The sequence below is a fragment of the Leptinotarsa decemlineata genome, unplaced genomic scaffold (genome assembly GCF_025532065.1).
Source record: "Leptinotarsa decemlineata unplaced genomic scaffold, Ldec_3_MD MMD2_tig00000505_RagTag_RagTag, whole genome shotgun sequence".
NCBI classification, from domain to species: Eukaryota; Metazoa; Arthropoda; class Insecta; order Coleoptera; family Chrysomelidae; genus Leptinotarsa; species Leptinotarsa decemlineata.
In genome coordinates this window covers 20,224,087-20,246,041 of record NW_027412549.1, presented here as the reverse complement: position 1 = coordinate 20,246,041, position 21,955 = coordinate 20,224,087, and the positions used below count along the sequence as shown (strand labels likewise).

Genomic DNA, 21,955 nt, shown 5'->3' with positions numbered 1-21,955 from the left:
CACTAAATCACAACAAGACTTCTTCACGTTCAAACAACTACTGACAAAAATCGTATGTGTACGTAAACAATAAAGAAACCGTACACATACGAACAGGATCTAACAAGTTTTGAAACCGTAGCATGCAAAGAATAACATAATACTATTGGATCTACGCACCTTTGAAACAGCACTTACGGCAGTGGATTTACACACTTTTGTAAGTGTTTATGAAGTATGTAGCTAGTTTTGGAAACGGACTGTTTTTTGAATATCATAGTATTACTGAAAGTAATCAGATTTGGTCCAATACAATTATTATGTGTCAAAGCTGTCAAAGAAGGTATTGTCGTCATTTTCTCAGTTTTAGTGAAACATGGATCTAATAAGTTATAGAAACGCACGCCACAGGCCACAATTATTTTCAACATTCACAATTTTCAAGGTTGTGATGCAAAACCTTTTCAAAACTTAATGAACCGTATTCCTTGTTTTATTGGTATCTTTGAAGTGTCTCCTATTCCAATCTAACAAAGTCAGTCTGCAGCAACCAGTGCTGAAAAGGGGTACAGTATTTCTAGATGGCGTCCAAATAGGTATAGTTCATTTGGTAACTCTTTTCAGTACTTATAATTGAATTTTTATTGAAGGTTTTTGTGAAAAACAATACATTTTCTGATGGAGTATAGTATTAGGTGAACGTCAAAGAAAAACAAAGGTAACATAATGAAAAATTTACTAAAAAAATATGTTATTCTTAATAAAATACATCGGTAAAAATTCCAACGTATTCAATGTTTCGCATAACTAATCCAAATTGATTTTCTTGAAGTTTCCATGAAAGCCTAATATTTCATCGTTGATCAGTGGATTTGGTCGCAGCTTTTCATTAACACGCAATTTCTCCAGAACGTCGAATCTATCTTTGTATTGAGTGAATTTCTTTTTCCACATTTCTGAAAAATTCCAAATGATGAAATGAGACTTTAGCTTGATTCAAATTGAGAAAACCATCTAGATCGATTGAAAATATGATATGATCAAACGAAACGCCTCATGAAATGAGCTATCCTTGAGTGGAATGTTATAACAGAGATCTGATTGAGCAGTCACTAATGATGAGTGAAAAGTCAGTTATATACAGGGAGGCCATCGAAAACTCTACATTGAAGTTTTGGGTACTAATTTTGCAAATCCGAAAAAACTCTCAGACAGGTCGATTTTTATTGGGAGGGGGACAGTTTTTTTCCACAAACAGCGTCGTCCCTTCAACCCCGGAGCAGAGGGGTGAACAACCCTTGAAATGTTAATAGGAAATAAGGGGCGAGTTGCACATCGTTTGAAAGATATTGTATTTCTCTAAACAATGGTGAACATTTTTTTTTTAATTTGGACGTAACTGAAAGAGTTCTTTCCGATAAATAACTTTTTCAATATTGTTAATAGCAACAAATTGTTGTACGCCACTGCTCAGTGGGATTGTTTGTATTTGGAACTCTTTCATTTGTTTCTTACGCTACTTTTTCGTTAATTTTTCAGTTTTTTTCTTATGAAAGGACTATGACAATTGAGAAATGGTTGAAAATGCTGTTTCTATTTCTCATTTTTATGTTAAAAGTGATATCTACATTATTACTAGTAGAGGGTACCGTAACGTGTTGCTAAAGAAACAACTGCAGAGAGGGTTGAGTTGATTGAACTGTACTATGGAAATAGACGTTGTGCTGCGAGAGCCGCTGAACTGTTCAATCAACAACTTGAGAATAATGTGTCGCGACAGTATGTTTTCGATTTAATTGCGAAATTCCGTGCGTGCAACTGGATCTGTAGCAGATAAAAAACGGCAAATTAAACCATCAGTAACAAATGAGGCGACACAAGTGTGACTCGCCCCCAGTTCTCTATTAAAATTCCAAGGGTTGTTCAGCTCCGGAGTTGAAGTGATGACGCTGTAAAAGGAGAAAAAACTGCCCCCCTCCCAATAAAACTCGACCTGCCTGAGCGTTTTTTAGGATTTGAAAGATTTAGTACCCAAAACCTCCATGTCAAATTTTCGATAGCCCACCCTGTACAAGGAAAAGTGAGAACAAATAGAAATGAAAATAAATTGAAGTGGAAATATAGGTTTCAAGCAAACCTACTCCACGACATTTCGGTTGTTAGTATCAACTATGATTTTCGGATAATGACTGAGAATCAAATAATATTTCAAATTCCATCAGGACGGACTGATATGATAAAAAATTTTTTGAAATCTCTGAAAGAAACAATAAAATTGAAATGAATAGCTGAAAAATAACAATTATATTAAGCAAAAAAAAAACCGAAATGAAATTACGATAAATTAAAACACAAGCAACTATTGAAAATTGAACAAGTGGAAACAAAAAAAAAATTGAAATATTTTAAGCCTTGTTACTTCACGACGTTTCGATTGTAAGTATCCACAATCGTTTTTGGTGATAATTCCATTTCAGGGACTCAGAATTGATAAATTGTAACACCACTAGCCAAAAATGTTCAGTTTCATCTTGAGTTATGAAAAAATGCATTAAAAATAAGAAATACCATTCAATTCTTTTAACGATTTCTCCTCTCCTCCATAATCCTTGGGCAGAATTCTCAATGGGATGAAATTTTTAATATCCTGAACTTTTTTATGGAATCGAAACTGGAAAAAAAATTGAACAAATAGATTTCAGTTATACAGAAAACGAATTATATTATTTATAAGACAAAACTCCTGAAAAATTTTTACCAGATAACTATTCTGTTTGGAATTATCTCCGGCATACCAATTATAGATATCTACAATGCTGGGATTTTACAGGTATACAGGGCTTTTCATGATGAGCGTTAATTAGCCGTTTCTGGCAAACTATTCAACAAATCAACCTGAAAATTCCACAGTATGCATAAGTCAATATGACCTACACGCCTAAAATGTTTTAGACGGAGCGGCGTTGTCGCTTCTACTTTAAAGTAGCGGCCTCTTTGATTTTTCAAATAGAACATCCCTTATATAATATCATATTATGATTCATTATCACTTTGTCAACAAATTCATATACTATTTCCCTATACCTATCACCTTTTAGAAGATATAAATTAATTTCCATATTTTTTTTACCAAACATGAACTTTTATAAATGCTGATAATCTTGAACTCTCTTGCACTAAAACGATCAAATTTGAAATGGAGTGGAGTGATACTATGGGGATCTTCACTCCGAGTCATATTTTCATTTGCCTCATACAGGGTCTTCAAAAAATGCAGATATTTTGATCCCTTGAAAAAATGAGTGGAACTCATTTTTTTCCAAATGGAACATCCTGTATATTTCAACATTTTTGAGCTCTACATCCAATTCTAGATTAACTTTATTCAGATAATACTATTTCTATTTTGAACCGTTTTCGAGATAAACTGTTTCAAACGGAAATTGTCATGGTTTCCTTGTTCATCACTGACTTTTGTAAAACAGATTTCGTTTGATGTTTCTCAATTAGTCACAGATAATACAATGAAAAGATAATTATCAAAATACTCCTCAACCATCGAATGGAACTTCTCTTCAAACAATAGTTTTATTAACGGTGAAACACGAACCGAAAATAATTCATGTGTCATGTGTAGCGCTTCTGATCAAGTCTGGAGTCAAACTATTGAAAGCAGTTGTAACTCTCGATTTCATATCTTCCATTGTTGTTATTGGAGTAGAGTAAACCATATTTTTAATGAAAGCCCACACGAAATAATCAAATGGATTTCCATCTTGTGTTCTAGGAACCCAACGAAAAGGTCCATTATTACCAATCCATCTGTCTTCGAAGATTTCGGTTGAAGTTTCGCTGACTGAATGAGAATTATGGGGTGGAGCACCATCCATTTGGTACCATACACGTTCTCTTCCTGGTCTATTATTTGAAATCATTTGAATTCCATTCCTCAGTAAATCTTCATATTTTGATGCATTCAAATTATCATCATAAAACTCGATATAAAAAATTGACTCATTGGCACAAAATACATTGGATTGCCATCTTTCTTGAAAACCCATTTGGCGGACAATATAGGGATTTTCTGGCGCCCAATAATCACTGTTGTGTCTATTGAAAACTCCATTTTTTGTGAACTTGGCCTCATCTGTCCATATGATATTGTCAAGGAAATGTTCATCCTCTTGAGTCTTGACAAATGAACATTCAAAGAATTCCACTCTACGAGGTAAATCAGTCTCTTTCAAATGTTGGACACAGTAAAACTTATAGGGATGCCATTTATGCTTATTAAGAATTCGACATATTGTCACGTAGGGTATACCTATCTCCCTTTCAGCCTCGTGCAGAGAAGCATTTGGAAATGCATGAAAGTATCCCAAAACTGTTATACCATTGTCATCATCATCCACTTTAGTCTTCTTACGAATGATTTTTGGACGGAAGGTTCTATTCAACCTACAGTTTTTTAGTAGTCGATTTATCACATTATTATTCGGCTTCGAAAGTGGTGGATATCTTTCATGAAATACTCGGCATGTTCTACTTGCAATTCTACTTGCAATTCTACTTGCAATCCTATTGCACTCACCATAAATTATTAATAAATTCAAGAAATCTTCAGTACTGTAACCTAATCTTGACATTATTCTATTATAATTGGTAGCTATCACAATCAGTCAAAACCACTAACGAAAGTCTGACGTAAAATAATTGGTTTATTTATTTTTCCAAAGTACACTATTGAAAAATGTTAATGTGTACTGTTGTACGTTAGAGACCAATACATCAATGTATACAAATTGTAACTTTTTCTAAGGTAGGTACATACCAATTTCGAATTGACTGATCTGAGACAGTTAAAAAACTGGATCAAAAAGAAATATTACTAAGTATAAAAAAAATGTTGAATATCCAAAATTAGTGATGAATTCAAGAAAACCATGTCAGTTTCCGTTTGAAACAATTTATCTCGAAAACGGTTCAAAATAGAAATAGTATTATCTGAACAAAGTTAATCTAAAATTGGATGCAGAGCTCAAAAATGTTGAAATATACAGGGTGTTCCATTTGAAAAAATTGAGTTCCACTCATTTTTTCATGAGATCAAAGTATCTGCATTTTTTGAAGACCCTGTATGAGGCAAATGAAAATATGACTCGGAGTGAAGATCCTCATAGTATCACTCTACTCCATTACAAATTTAATCATTTTAGTGCAAGAGAGTTCCAGATATTCAGTATTTATAAAAGTTCATGTTTGGTAAAAAATATATAGAAATTAATTTATATCTTCTAAACGGTAATAGATAGGTATAGGGAAATAGAATACGAATTTGTTGACCAAGTGATAATGAATCATAATATGATATTATATACGGGGTGTTGCATTTGAAAAACCAAGAAGCCGCCACTTTATAGTAGAAGCGACAACGCCACTTCGTCTGAAATATTTTAGGCGTGTAGGTCATATTGATTTATGCATACTGAATAGTTGAATAGTTTGTCAGAAATGGCTAATTAACGCTCATCATGAAAAGCCCTCTATATGTTTGAATTGGAAGAGGTATATTTTCAGGAGGGATTAATTTGTAGAAGAGAAAGGTGTTGGATTTCTACTTTTCCAATTATATACAAAAAAATGTGGGAATGAAAGAAAAAAGCAATACATTTCAAAATGAATTCTATACAAACATGTGTAGGTTGTAATGCAAAGACACAAACTGGAAGCCCTCTCAAACCTCCTCAAAATAACTACTTCCATATAAACATTGAACTACACGAAAGAAAAGTTACTTTCAAAAAAATTACTTTTATATGAACATTGAGTTATTCATGACACATTTTTTTTTATTCAGTTTGTACTCCAAACATTCTTCATGGAATTAAATCAGATTTCATTCAATGGATTGCTACACAATATAGTATATGGAGATAGACGACGTTTTTTATTTCTGTATAAAAATGGAGCAGTAGAAATTAAAACCTTTTTTCCAGGTATGGAAGTATTTTGCGTTTTCAATATCATTCGATTTTGATGATTTTTGTAAATATTAATATTTCATTCAGAATCATCAAAAAGAAATAATTAAAAACAGTTTGTACAAAAATCAATTAATGTTTCTCACCCTTTCTGCTAGTTTTGGTTTCACCATCTTCATAGATAGATTTATCACAGGTTCTGCAAAACTTGGATAATTAACACAGTGTACTTGCTTGATATTATTATTAAATGTTTTCTGGAATAAAACGGAATTCAGAATTGAAATTCAGAAATAAATTTGAAACACATTTGAGGGGATGAATCAATTTGCGAGAGATGATAATAATTTGATCATATCATAACTAAACTGACCCGTTAATTGATGAGATTCAGTTACACCATCTATGATAATAATCATAGAATTTTCACAATAAATTTCATTCAAGATGCGTTTCGCTATACGATAGCTTTATCAATTCGAATGGTGAATCAAAACAGTAAGTTCTCACAGAACTCAATTGCATAAATGATTAGCGTGATGAAACAGGAAGATTTCAAAAAAACCATTATAATACAATATTACTAGGAAAACTTCAAATACTCAAATGAATAATTCATTGTGAAAATATCAAAATTATCGTGAGGGATAAAAATTTTTACGAATTTACTTTCCCAACTCATCTCATTATTAAAAATGTTCATATTTTTCGAAAATCATCTCCTTCAAAATGCTTAATGGATGTTTTCGAAAGAGAATAATTTTTTAAAAAAAGAGTGAAATAGCTCTTCGACCTTCAACCGTCATTCAACAAAAAATGTATACAACTTTCGAAGATGGGAAGAAACAATACCCTTCACAAATGTAACTACTTCCACATGTGTGGTGTCAATTTGTGAACAACTCGATACAAAATAGTAGTTTTCCAGATGATCTAAAAACGAAAAAGTTCCAAACACAAAAAAATCTGATGAATATTGGCCAATCAACACTTTACACCTTGCGCTGAAAAACTGTTAGAATCAATAGTATATCAACAACTGTTGGAATATTTCAATTAAAAAAACATACTTTTCACAAATCAATCTGGTTTTGGATCTTAAACGTGCGTTTGAAACGATTAATCTTAAATTATTGATTAAATTGAAATTTAAGGAAAAGTACTGGATTGGATCAGTGATTACCTTACAGGAAAGAAGCAGGTAACCAAATTCAAATAGTTTGTCTCAGCAGCAATAAGCGTAGACCACAGGGTTCCGCAGGGCCATTGCTATTCTTAATTTACATTGAAGATATCAGCAAATGTAATGAATGTGATTATGAACCTTATGCTGATGATGCCCTAGTATCACTTAGTGGTGAAGATATTGATAAAGCTATTCAAAAAATGAATGAATCATTGAATAATATTGCTGAATATTTAAAAACTAATAAATTCAAGCTAAATGTCAACAAAACAAAGGCTATGATACTAACTATACCGTTTGAGTACAGAGAATTAAATTTGAATCGAATTGAAATGAAAATAGAAAATGACAAAATTGAGCTCATTACTGAATTCTAATACCTAGGATTCATGTTGGACAAGCATCTATCAATGAATAATCATTTACCTTACATACAGAAGACATTTTTGAAGAAATTATATTTTTTCAAAAGAGTGCCCCAACACTCAACTGTGCAATCACGGATAACTGTATATAACACCATTATACAACCACATTTCGAATATTGTTCCACTCTTCTATACACAAGTGATACAGAATCGCGCAATGAGGATTATTTTGAGATGTAACAGGAGTACCCATATATCTTCAATGTTAAATACTGTAGCAGACCATTGTTCATTGTAGTTCTGGCGTTGAATTTGGTCATTATCAAGAACTCCAGATGATGTGGTGCTGCAGGTTTTTCTAGGTTTTCCTGCAGCTGAAAAAGTAAATGCGCCACTGGAACCAATGAAGTCGCTCCGGAGCGTCAATTAATTTTTATTGTTGTTTTATAATTTCACAAATAAAGGTTTTTTTTCTCTAGAATGGTTATCTATATGAAGTAGGCAGGGACGTCGCCATGGGAGGATGGGGGCCTGCCTCCTCCCTGCTTTTTCGACTTGGAAAAAAGTAGGAAAAAGTTGGGAAAATTTGGGCGTGAAGATAGAAAAAAATAATAGAAAAAAAATTAATGAAAATTAAAAGAATTAAGATGAAAGAAAAGAAAGGAAGAGGTAATAAGAAAAGGGAAAGAACCGGGAGAAAGTTGGGATTTCCCAACATGCATAACTTGGAGATCCCATACTTTGAAATTCAGAGTTGTTTGAAAACTTTAAAAAAGTTTAATTTCTCCCAAATAAGAGAACAGTCCTGAACAATCCACAAATTTTGAAGTGACAATTTTACAAAATTCCCAACTTTTCGCTGTTTTTTCAACTTGGAAAAGTTGGAAAATTTCGGACCGGGAAGATAGAAAAAATAATAGTGGAAAACAATAAGCACAATATTATTTGAGTGTTGTTTCCTTTCATTTGTATTGAATATTCCTATACATGGTGGATATGGTGGTAGACCAACGACCTTGGTCCAAAGTACAATAATTCCCATTATTATTTTTATGATTACCAAAATTTATTTTTGTTTGTGCATACCCTAACGGGCATAAGCATTCATCCAATCTTTGAATAGCTAAGTAAGAAAATTATTATATTGTAGCATTCGAAAATGCTACTATTTTAACATTTTAAAGATTACTTGAGGTTCAACACAAAATTTCATAAGAAAAGTTAATGTTCAACTTTTCAAGAATGGATAGCGCTCAGAAAGGTTCAAACACAGTCCAGACTAACGATACAATTTTTGAATGCAATGTTGATTGCCTACTCAACGTGATTTCCAATGAATCTTCCTTTTATAAATAATGAATCAAAATCATTAGTTTAATTTTTATTCACGAAAAATACTCCAGTTATAAATACAGTCAGAATTTTGTTTTTTATTTATGATAACAATTCAAAGATAATGGTGTCAATCAGTGATTGACAGAAATCGAATTAGTTAAACAAAATCAGCTGTTAATATTTCAGTATATTTTGATTTGGAATGGCTTCTCTTGTCTATAGATATCAATTCCTCTATTTCTTATCCTGGTCATCGCTGGTGATTACGCCTCTGATCATATTTTTTTTTGAGTCTGATCTTTTCATATTCAAATTTCAAAAGTCCATATGCCAACTGTATCTCCCAGAGATGGCACCCTGATATTCGTCCCGCCGCTATCTGCGCAAATGCGAATAGTACGTAGATGATCACTAGAACAGAGTCCAAGGCGAATTCATGAACAGTGGATGCGAATGTGTTTTGGAAAAATCACGAGCCTTCAATAAATAGCGTTCTGAACCGATAAGTTCCATTTGTCGATTTGAACACTCCTCCATAAGATATTCCTCTTGAAGTTGAATCATATATGATGATTAAAACGACTCTTGGTAGTTTTTTGTGTACTACCTGCTTCCTTTTTTATTCCATAAGTGAAGTTGAAGTTGTGGTATCTCTACTTCCGAATTGTGAGGAATAAAAAGTCTTCCGTTTATTTTTTTGAGTTTTTAAACCTCCTCCAGTGGGGTGATTTTATGTTCATCAGAGTCGCTTGTCCAGGAGTAACAGGTCAGATATATTACTTTAAAATAAATTTAATTTTCTAAATGTTATCATTTACCTCAAATTCATGAAATCATCAATTTATATGATTTGTGAGCTAACACACAGTACTGGGTGATCGCAAGGTGGATATCTGTGCAAAAAATTAAAAAATGGTATTGATCCTTCAGGATAAAACATTAGTGATATCTGTCTGTATTTCTAAACAAGAACTTTGATTATAGCCGATTAATTGGACTCAGAATTGTTTGCTCTCTTTCATATTTTCAGGTTGTTCAATCGAATGCAATATTTTTTCAATTCATAATGTAGTTTGTCACCCTGGCAGGGCGAACTTTGAACTCTGATTATTGCATTTAGCCAGATGGCGCCCATTACATAATTTTGTACTCTTCTCAATCAGATGTACACTCAAATGCCTTCGACCTTAATTTTTGCTCACCAAGACGAACAGCTGCCGGAGCTGCACTTTATTTCCAACTGAGAGAAATAAACGTTGCAATATTATAGTAGTAACTAATCCCTTGGCTTTCATTTATTCGAAAGTTGGGAAATTTTGCTGGTGGGGTTGGGAAATTTTGCTGGTGGGGTTGGGAAAATTTGGATTCCCACCCCCCCTGGTATTTCTTTTCTCTACGGCCCTGGAAGTAGGCTTACATATTTAACGACGATTTATTATATTGCACAACCTTAATTTTTGATAATCAATTTCATCAGTATAATTCTAGAATAAAAAATAATCTGGAATAAAAAATAATTTGTATGTAAATAATCAAACAAAAACGTTCAACGCTAAAATATTAATTTTTAAAGGATTTAATAATTATGACAGTCTACCTGGAAATGTAAAGTCTTCTAACAGTCTTATTCTCTTCAATCTATTAGACCATTCAAGAGGCCATTAAGGTGATACCAAATTATTATGTATTATTATTTTTTTGTATTTTCAATTATCGTTTTTTCACTTATACGAAATATACTCATCCTCAATGATGTACTTCGAAGTTCCGGGATGAGACACTTGTCCCATCTCCCTTTCTGTGTCGTTTCAATATTTTACACGATTCACTCTTTTGTTCTATAACTTTACAAATTCATGTCAACTCTGCTCCTCTCGCTATTACAGTTTGTAATAACATGTATACGGTTATTTAATTCAATCTCAGCTGAACTTTCATATAAATCGAAGGAGGAATATTTTCAGTATGAATATCAGTTTCTCAGAAGAGAAAACTTTTTTGCTGTCTAGTCGTTCATCAACCAAAGAATATAGGATACTTCTTTGGTAGAAGAAAGAATATAACCACAGTAGAGAGTACACAGATGTATTGAAACGTATTTCGGATACAAACTGAAAGAAAACCCTCGCTAAACAACTGCTTCTACATGAAAATTTAAATACATGAAAGGAAAATAGTTTTGGAAACAACTACTTTCATGTTAACATTGAATTATACAAAAACCACTATGGAAGTTTCTCACATTTTTTTGTTTTTTCCATTGTAAATCATCCATCAAACTTTTCATCAGAATATGAAATCTTGTGTATGTGTCCTAAATTCATGAAATGACATATTACCTCCAATATGGCAGCAGTTTTCTTCATGATGGTGGGGGTGAATTGAACCAAGTGCCCCATCCGTAGATTTGAGAAGTCATAGATGATAACATCACCTACTGGATAATCCTCTTGAAATCTGACTTCAGTGATACTATAAGTGAGTGAAAAATAGTTGCAGATATCGAAATTTTCAGTATTGTCATGGAATGCCTGGATTATCGTTACACGATAACCTTCATCAGTGGCTTTTGGTAATGGGATGAAACACCTGAAATTATCGAAGTAAAATAAGATTGATATTTTGAAAGACTCATCTGTTTGCAAACAGCCGTGAGAGCCGTCTCTAATCAGAAAGTGAATCTTGTTTCGGTGGCAACAGAGAACTGTTTTATCACATGGTATCACAGGTGAATTTTTCCAACACGTATAAATATCAAATGATGAAATTTTTGGTTTCCTCTCGTTCCCGTCTCATCACAACAAACTTTTCGAACGAATTTGTCGTCTTATCCTAAGGTTTCTGGTGATATTCTGTTTCTCTTCATTTTGAGATTATAGTCTTGGCATCATGTGACAAAATTCATAGTGCTGAGTGCAAAAACGATATAATTTGATTCTCAAAGCAAATCAATACATGTAACACATTTGTAGCTAACTAGTGATTGTCTACTTGTCTGTGAGTTTATGTTTTGGTTTGGTTGCTACTACATGGGCCTAACACATAAATAGCGCTAGTCTTATTGCATTCACCGCTTTTTCAATTAGTACTAAACTCCAAAAGGAAGCTGTTGAGAATTAAAGATATTCTTTTGTTTGGAGGTGGTTGACAATGTCTCGTGGTGCATTCCATTAGTTAGGACTTCCATTGTCCAATATGATATAAATTGATTTGAAATCCCTCAAAGAACCTGTAGAAAATTAAAAAGATTAGTTCTCTTAAGAGACTCTACTGCACCAATTGAAAGAAAGTTGTACCAGACTTTGAAAAAACACCAAGTCTACTTTTCGAAAAAAGAGAAATCATCGCTAAAACCGCACCACACTGAGCCCCCTCACTTGTATGGAATATCCAAAATCTACATGAAGGATGTTCCGCTCAGACCGATCATTAGCTCCAGAGATTCAGCCACTCAGAACTTGTACTACCAAAAAAAACATCATCTTTTGTGAAAAATTCAAGGAATTTCGTTGAACTACAAAGGGAAATCGAAGTCAATGAGCAGGATCAACTGATCAGTTTCGAGGTGGAAATCCTCTACACCACCGTTCCTGTTATAGAAGCACTTCAAATTATACAGAAGAAGCTATCCGAAGATAGGGACCTGAAAGATAGAACAAACTCACGGTTACAAGTGATCATGGAATTACTAGGATGATGTGTACGAAACTGCTACTTCGAACTGAAGGATGAATTCTCTACGCAAGATGAGGGACTGCCAATGGGAACGCCACTTTCACCGGTTATAGCCAATATATATATATATATATATATATATATATATATATATATATATATATATATATATATATATATATATATATGGAGTGGTTTGAAACTCTGGCTATTGAAGGAGTCCACAAGAAGCCCTGAGTCTGGTTGAGATACGTGGATGACACCTTCATAATATGGGACCATGGAAATGCAGAACTAGACATTTTTCTGAAGCACATCAACACTTTCACAAAGGAGAAGGAAGTCCACAACGAATTGCCTGTCTTAGACGTATTGGTGAAGAGGGCCGGCACTAAATGAGAAACATCTGTATATCGAAAACCCACTCACACGGGACAGTATCTGAACCAGGAATCCAACCACCATCTATCGACTGAAAGAGGAATCATCAAGATTCTACTAGATCGTGTTTTCGGGCTCTGTAATACAAAGGAAGGTTTCGAAAAGGAACTAGGCATCATCAAAAATGACCTTCAACGGAATGATTACTTCAATGTGATGGTGGAACAGGCTTCAGTTAGAAGACAGCAAGAGCTCCACAAGGAGGAGAAGTTGCCACATCCAGTACTTGTACTTTCCTACATCAGAGGATTGTCGGAACAAATAAGAAGAATGGGGCCCAAGCGTAACATCAGAACCTACTTCAGATCTGGGAACACTATCCGTAGCAACTTCACGGAAACCAGGCCACCAAACGCGGACTGAGATTCCAAGAATTGCATTTACTGGATACCCTGCGAGTGCGGAGAATCATATATCGGTGAAACTAAGAGTCCATTGAGAGTTCGCATTGCCGAACACAAGAAACACACACAGCGAAGAGAAACCAGAGCATTTTTGGACTCATCAACATAACATCAAGTGGGCTCAAGCTGAAATCATCCACAAGGAGGAACACTGTTAAGGAGAGAATTCAAAGAAGCCGCATATATGTTGTCTAACAACGCATTCAGCCAAGCTAACGTAGATATACGTAACGTATGAAAACCTCTAATCTAGCGGAGCACGACCAACTCCCGCCAAACGGTCAGCTCCCGCTAAATCCAATGAAGCGGAGAGAGGGAGAAGAGGATAGGTGAAAGCACTCGAATGACCTATAAATAGTCAAATCTCGGAGAATTTAGTCCAGTTATCATCCGAATACGATTGTGGATACTAACAATCGAAACGTCGTGAAGTAACTTGGTTAGAATCTTTCAATTTTTAATTTTCATTTCTTGTTGATATTTTGTTGAATTTCAGCTCGTGTTGATGATTCAATTTTATTTTTATTTTGATTGTTGCTTGTATGTTATTTCATTGTAATTTCAGTTTTCTGCTCAATAAAATTGTCATTTTTTTCAACTAATCTTTTTAATTTTTTACAGATTTTTTCAGTTATTCAAAATCAATTTATATCATATCAGATAATGGAAGTCCGAACTAATGTTAATGATATTCTACTCATAAGTTTGTGCGTTATTGTGCTAAGAGTGACACTACTTTTGTTATTTTCAAAACAATGGATCAAAAACAATTTCGTGTTTTGATTTTACAATGCTTCTTGATAGGGAAAAAAACGTTCAAGCGGAGCAATGGCTTGGTTTGATAACTTCAAACGTGGTCATAGGGACACCGATGCTGCAGAACACTCTGGACGTCCAAATGAAGCAGTAACACCACAAAACATAAAAAAACTCCACAACATCGTTTTCAATGATCGAAAATTGAAATTGCGTGAGTTAGCTGACATTATAAAAATATCAAAAAAACCTAATGGCTTCATATTGGATGAGCATTTGACTATGAAAAAGCTCTGTTCAAAGTGGGAACCATGCGAGCTCACTTTTGACCACAACCAAGAACGTCTTGATTATTCTGAGCAGTGTCTGGCCATGTTCAAACATAACAAACCGGGACTTTTGCGTCGATATGTGACAATCGATGAAACATTGATCCATCACTTCACTCCAGAATCAAAACGATGGTCATCTGAGTGAAGAGCAATTGGTAAACATCGTCCAAAGCGCCCGAAAGCACAACAATCGGCTGGAAAGGTTATGGCCCCAGTATTTTGGAATGTGCGTGGTGTAATATCAATCGACTATCAAGAATATTATTTAGCATTATTGAAGGGTTTGAAGGTCGAAATTGCAAGGAAATGATCACCTACGGCAAAGAAAAAATATGTGTTTCATCAAGACAACGCAGCGTGTCACTTGGTAATCATAATAATTACAAAATTCTATCAACTGAGTTCCGAATTGCTTTCGCATCCATCTTATTCTCTAGGTCTGGCCTCCAGCGACTTTTTTCTGTACGCAGACCTCAAAAAAATGATCACCGGTGAAAAAAATTCACTCGAATGAAGGTTATTGTTGAAACTGAAGCCAATTTTTAGGCAAAGTATAAATCGTTATACAAAAGTGGTATTGAAATGTTGAAGCGGCCCTGGAATGATTGTGTGGCACTTGGTGTGGAGATTACGTTGATGGATGAAGCCAATTTTCAACAAAAAAAACGCGTTTTCTCTCTTTGGTTCGGGAATTTTCAGCCTGGTTGTTAGTTTGTAAATTAATTACTAAAAAACTGAACATAGGCGAATATATGAAAACCTTTTGCAGTTGGAAAATCTGGTAAAAACTGAAGTCTGGGCAATAGCTAGTTATACACGAATATTAGTACTGTCTTCATGAGACTGGAATATTTATACAATAAGGGAATGGATATCTATATACGCGAATAATAGGCGAATACATGAAAACCTTTTGCAGTTAGCAAAACTGGTAAAAACTGAAGTATCGGCAATAGTACTATCTTCATGAGACTGAAATATTTATACAATAAGGGAATGGATATCTATATAGGCGAATAATAGGCGAATACATGAAAACCTTTTGCAGTTAGCAAATCTGGTAAAAACTGAAGTATCGGCAATAGCTAGTTATACACGAATATTAGTACTATCTTCATGAGACTGGTATATTTATACAATAAGGGAATGGATATCTATATAGGCGAATAATAGGCGAATACATGAAAACCTTTTGCAGTTAGAAAGTCTAGTAAAAACTGAAGTCTCGGCAATAGCTAGTATTGCACGAATATAAGTACTGTCTTCATGAGACTGGAATATTCATACAATAAAAGAATGATTATCTATATAGGCGAATAAAAGGCGAATACAAAAAACCTTTCGCAGTTAGAAAATCTGGTGAAATCTGAAGTAACGGCAATAGCTAGTATTGCACGAATATGAGTACTGTCTTCATGAGATTGGAATATTCATACAATAAAAGAATGAATATCTATATAGGCGAATAATAGGCGAATACAAGAAAATCTTTCGCAGTTAGAAAATCTGGTAAAAACTGAAGTCTCGGCAATAGCTAGTTATGCACGAATATTAGAACTGTCGTCATGAGACTGGAATATACATACAATAAAAGAATGAATATCCATATAGGCGAATAATAGGCGAATACATGAACACTTTTTGCAGTGAGAAAATGTGCTACCACAGCTAGTTATGCATGAATATTAGTACTGTCTTCATGAGACTGGAATATTCATACAATAAGAGAATGATTATCTATATAGGCGAATACATGAGAAAATACAGTTAGGAAATTTGGTAAAACTGAAGCCTTGGTAAAAGCTAGTATTGCACGAATACTATCATTATGAGACTGAGATATTCAGATAATTAAAGAATGAATATCTCAACATAATTTTGAATGCCACTGCCAGTGTACGGCTAGCCTTATATAGTTTCATTTGGATACATATGGGAAAATACTTACAGATCATTCATCGTATTCTGAATGTGTGGCGAAAGGGGGTGCTTATCTAAAAAAAACTCTGGAAAAAGAGTTCGCATTGTGTAATACATATCGATTTTTTGTTTGGCGTTCTCGATACTGAATTTATTCATGATAAGGAAGCACGTCATCATATGATCATCTGCAAAAAAATATTATCAGTATTATGGTTGCATACTCCATTTCACGACCATAAATAATAATTAGTTCACAGATTAGGAGGGTGACAAGTTTCAGCTGGGACACACTGTATAAAAAACTAGGAGTATGAAGAGTCGAATTTTGATTTGAGCAGGAGGTGTCGATTGCGACTAGTATTTTTATTGAATCTGAATCTCAGTTCGAGTTAGACATGACTTTCCCATTCAAAAAATGAAATCAGATATTTCATAATTTTATAATGAATCTTCAACTGATTGGGACAATCTTTTCATGTCAAAATTTGTATTTTCATACATATTTCCATTTTTTTTTCTTCACAAATTGATACACAAAATAGTTCATCAATCATCTCATTTGATAACCCAAAGTGAGTCACAAATATGTGAGACGATTTTTCAGGTTCTTACTTATCCAACTTTGAAGTCAATTACAAATTTTGATTGAATTACTTACTAGGAATTTCAGGTAGATGCGGTTGACTTGCCACCCATCGTTTTAAAATGTTGATATCTTCATTCAAATTTTCTTCCGTCTTATCGTTGGCTTCCAGCCCCTTTTTGAGTACATTTGAAAGGTTTTCGAAATATTCAAATTTGGTACCCATGTCCAATATCTTCAATTTTAGAACCTATGTAAAAAACAGAAATCAAAACAGTTAGATGAAATTGAAATATTTTCATAGGCAACATACATATTTTTTTAAGTTTTCTATACAAAATGTTCCTTGCAAGTATATACGTTTTTTAATTCGAGCTATTGAAGAATTGGAATGCAAACTAGCAGTCATTGATTGATTATGATTGATTATAGGTACATTAATTTTTTTTGTTTCAATTATTATCATTTGTATTCAACAAATGATTGCTTGGTTGAAAATGTTTTCTACAAAGACAATATGAGAATCAAATAATAATAATAATAATAATTTATTCTCAATAACAAAATACATGTACTAAATTTCAATCATTTACAGATTTGCAAATAAAATGAATACTGCTAGCGAATCAAATTTTGAAATGGAATTTTTATTAATCAGTTCGAAACACTGTTCTATCTGAGATATGTGTTAATTGCGTCAACTCAAGTTGTTTTCTTTACTAAGGATCAATTATCACATGAAAAAAGGTTCTATCCGTTTTGGGAATCCACTCTTTAATGTTCTTCTTAAATATATGTTTGCTATAAATAATTCTTGTACTATCTGGCAATGTGTTGTATATTTCAGGTACTAGATAGGTAAAAGTTCTATGCCCAACAGCTTTCTGTGCTCTTGGAATTTTGAAATAATCCGAAATCGATGCCCTTGTTCGGTGAGTATGATGTAATTTTTCAAAATATGTCTGGTTATTTAATGCAAAATTCAAAATATATTTTACATATAATTGTCGAATATCCATGATTACTAAATCCTTATATAATTAATCAGTTGGAAAGGTTCTTTTTTTAGATAACATTATTTTGAGTATTGCTTTTTGTACAACTTCCAATTGTTTTAGGTGAATCTTCCTAACACCGCCCCACTCAACTATTCCGTAACTCAACAGAGATTCGACCAGAGCAGAATATATGGTCTTTAGCTAATTGGTAGTAAGTATTTGACGACATAAGTAAAATTTATAGAGCATTGATCTTATTCTCCTTTTTAGGATTTCAATATAAATATTCCATTCCAAGGAGGAATCTAAAAAGATCCCTAGATACTTTACAGATGTTGTGAGTTCTACATCGTAGTTGTCCAAACTTATTGTTCTGCATCTGGGTAAATATGATTCGTATGATGTGAATTGTAATATATTTGTTTTATCCACATTTACCGTCAATAAATTACTTTTAAACCATGTTGTTACTTTTGCATATCTTGCTCTGCAATTCTCTTAACTTCACCACATGAATTTGCTGTATATAAAATCACCGTGTCATCAGCAAGTGAAAAAATGCGTCCGGACGACTTCAGTTTCAGTAAGGAGTTCAAGTAAATTATGAATAGAACCAGTCCTAAGACCGTACCCTGAGGAACACCACATAAAACTGATTCCTCTGAACTCACGACTCCATTAACTTCAACCCGCTGTTTTCTACCTGTTAGGAAATTTCTAAACAAATCCAACACCACTCTTCTCACACCAAGATGTTCCAATTTTTCTAGCAAAAGCTCGTGACTAACCGTGTCGAAAGCCTTTGCCAGATCTATGAAAACACCCAAACAACTTTTCTTGCTATCAACAGCATTATATATCATGCAAGTAAGTTTTGCAATGGCGTCTTGGATGCTTTTGCTTTCACGAAAACGATATTGTGTATCTGTAATAATGTTATTCTGGTTCAAATACTTCACTAATCTATTTTTTATGATTTTCTCGAATAATTTGGCAAAGGATGAAGTTAAGTATATTGGTCGATAATTTGATACACATGTTCTTTCTCCTCCTTTGTATAATGGTTTAATAGTAGCACTTTTGAAATGCTTTGGTACTTTACCAGTTTCTTTACATGAATTAAAGATATAGGAAAGTGGTTCTGATATATAATCAGATGAAAGTTTGATTATTTCATTTTTATATTATCCTGTCCAGGTGCTTTCCCCTTTTTTAAGGTCAAACACATAGCTCTCAGTTCCTCTTTATCAGTTGGTTTTAAGAGAAAAGATTTATTCAAATATTCAAATTTCTGCTCTTCAATTGGATATGTGGTTTTTTCTCTTAATTGTTGCCCTACATGTGAAAAATAAATAATTATTCATTTGCTCAGCTATTACAAGTGAATCTGTAATTTCAGAATTGTCATTTAATTTTATTTTCCTGATATTTTCGTGACTATTTCGATAATTATTCGTGTAATCATTTATACCTCCCTACAATCTTTTAGGTGTTTTTTCAGCTTTCCAGATTTCGTATTTATGAGTTTTAATATGGATTCTGATCAAGTATCGCCCAGTTCTATTCAATTGAAATCAAAATTCAATCAAACACTAAACATCACTTTCAGATTCATGTTCTTATAATCATTCAGGTCTTATTGAAATATTTTCCTACTCTTCCAGATGTATTATTGGAAAAAAATGTGAACACTTACTTTGTATCCTATACTGAAATGTATTGATCCCGTTGTTTAACACTAACCAGGTTTCACACAAGAACAGCACTCCAATTCAGTCACCAATTTTGTATAGAATGAATTTAAAATTGACCTTCAAAAACTTGGCGAATTTCAACAGAGTTCTGGGGATTTCTCTTGTCGCTATTGTATACTGAGAATTTGAACACATTCAATAATAACAATGAAGTTTCCAATGACCGTTTCCATTCAAGCGACTCTGATTGTGAATGTTTTAAAATCTTTTTGTTATATTATTTGCATTTCAGGAAATTCCCAACTAATTGCACTATCATCGACGACTCGAATGAAATAATAATGAAAATCATGTGGGATATCTATATGAACCACATTAACCGCAAAAGTTTTCAACAACCAACAGGTATTACCCATATACCATCTACAATCGAATCATACTGAGAAATCATAATACTTCTCTGTATGTCTGACTCATATTTCTTTTGCTTCTGCTACAGAAGGCTATTACTATACTTCATTGAAGCACTCCTCAACTTTCTCAATTAATCTCCTGTACCAACCTGTACATGTGATCGATTCAAGATAAGGCAATAGTTTCATATCATCTGGTTACTTTCGAACTATGAGGGCGGCATGACGAATTTTTTCATACTTCTGTAGTACCATCTTTTGCCAAATTTTTCTCTTCAGTAGAATAGTATTGTTTTTTGTTTGTTCCAAAGTAGCTGACCTAGTGAACCAAAATACCAAGATGATTGTTTTCCATCCATCACAGCGGTGTCTTGTTTCATCAGGTAGGTTGTGGAGGGTCAGTATCTATCCCCAATCTCTTCGAGTAACACCAAAAGTAAAACTGCCATCGTACTCTTGGACTACAGTAAAGCATTCGATACATTAGACCACAATATTCTGTGTAGGAAAATGTCATTTCCCAGATTTAGTGAAGGGACTGTAGATCTATTGAAAAGTTACCTCAGAAATCGGACTCAGACAGTATGTCTGGACTGTTAACTATGGAGTACCTCAGGGCTCTATCCTTGTATCTGTTCTCTCTATACAGCGTGACTCACGGTCGATGGCAGGTTAGACGTTTCTGGAACACGCAAAGCATGATTTTTCTGGAAATTTCACCTCTCACATATCCTTACCTGTTTTATCGATCTAAAATATTTTCAGCATTGTGGCGTTGCCACTTCTATCAGAAAGTCCTAGCAATTATATTTTTTTAAATGGAACACCCCGTATATTAATGCATTTTTGGAATCGCTCTAGTATTTCAATACTTTTTTGTTGATAATGTCCTATACCCATCTCTATCTGTTTTCGAGATAAAAAATAAATTGTGCTAACTATGGTCCAAAACATAGCCTTAATTGAAATTAAGTACCTACAACAGTACTCTCAATTCATGAAAATTTGATATTTTGATGATAGTTTGGACAATCTCGAAATATTCAAATTACACCAAGAAATCGACTCCATATCATACAGGGCGTGCTAAAACTACTATTATTTCCATTGTGCATAAAACTAGTAGAAAGTTCATTTTTTCAAATGAAACACCCTGTATATTACTCGATAAATTGAAAGATGGTGAAAAATGCTACAAGAAAGAAAGAAATCGTCAAGTTTTCCTAATAAAGCCGTTTTTGTGGAAAAATAGTTATTCTCGTTTTACCTACAAGTGTTGAAAGTGGTATTTTATTTTGTGAGTGGGGATTATTGCAAAACGAGCGTCAGCAAGTGGAGCAAACTCACAAGCAAAATAAAATCACTTTCAACAAATGTATCATACACATTTTTTTGTATAACGTTACTGCTGATAATTAAAAAAAATTATAGGGTCCATGAGATTTGAACACACGATCTTTGGATAACAAGGCATATGTTACAACTACATACGCCAACTCACGTTATTTTAAGGAGAATTATTGGTTAGTCATGAAGGACTTTCTACAGTTGGACTGAATACTACTTCGTCATCGTCAGTAACTTCACTGGGATTCAATGATTTTTCTTAATGATTTTTTGGTAGGTGTTCTGATTGGAGAGATTTTCAATGACAGTTGTAAAAAAAATAATTTTTGAAGAATTTGATTTCTAGGTAGCCGTGGAAAAATCAAGCTTATAATAGTTTGGTGACTTTTATAAGTAATTGATAAATGTATCCTGAATTAACACCAATGAACGAGAGAAAGTTTGTAAGATTACAAAATAATATCCTTAACTATGGATCCTTATTAAAAGCGCCTTCAACATTACCAAAACATGTTACTTCAAATGAGGACAATACTGTTA

At 33.5% G+C, this 21,955-nt stretch overlaps 1 protein-coding gene and 1 long non-coding RNA gene across 3 annotated transcripts; one reads left to right on the top strand and one right to left on the bottom strand.

The window, feature by feature from the left end:
- Positions 1–698: 698 nt before the first annotated feature.
- LOC111513344 (alpha-tocopherol transfer protein) lies at positions 699–19,981 on the bottom strand. Its single transcript, XM_023169544.2, has 7 exons — positions 19,658–19,981; positions 17,039–17,213; positions 16,406–16,565; positions 11,189–11,438; positions 6,107–6,217; positions 2,548–2,650; positions 699–935 (listed from the first exon to the last, which is right to left on the bottom strand). The coding sequence occupies exons 2-7, from the start codon at positions 17,187–17,189 to the stop codon at positions 787–789; spliced, it is 924 nt and encodes a 307-aa protein (XP_023025312.1). The 5' UTR covers positions 17,190–17,213; positions 19,658–19,981; the 3' UTR covers positions 699–786.
- On the top strand, positions 9,291–18,419 carry LOC111513345 (uncharacterized). 2 transcript variants are annotated; one of them, XR_002723205.2, is made up of 4 exons: positions 9,291–9,615; positions 17,811–17,895; positions 18,082–18,172; positions 18,232–18,419. It is a non-coding gene; the product is annotated as an uncharacterized lncRNA (long non-coding RNA). The 2 variants fall into 2 exon arrangements; XR_002723204.2 differs by lacking the exon at positions 9,291–9,615 and adding an exon at positions 11,189–11,327.
- Positions 19,982–21,955: the final 1,974 nt, after the last annotated feature.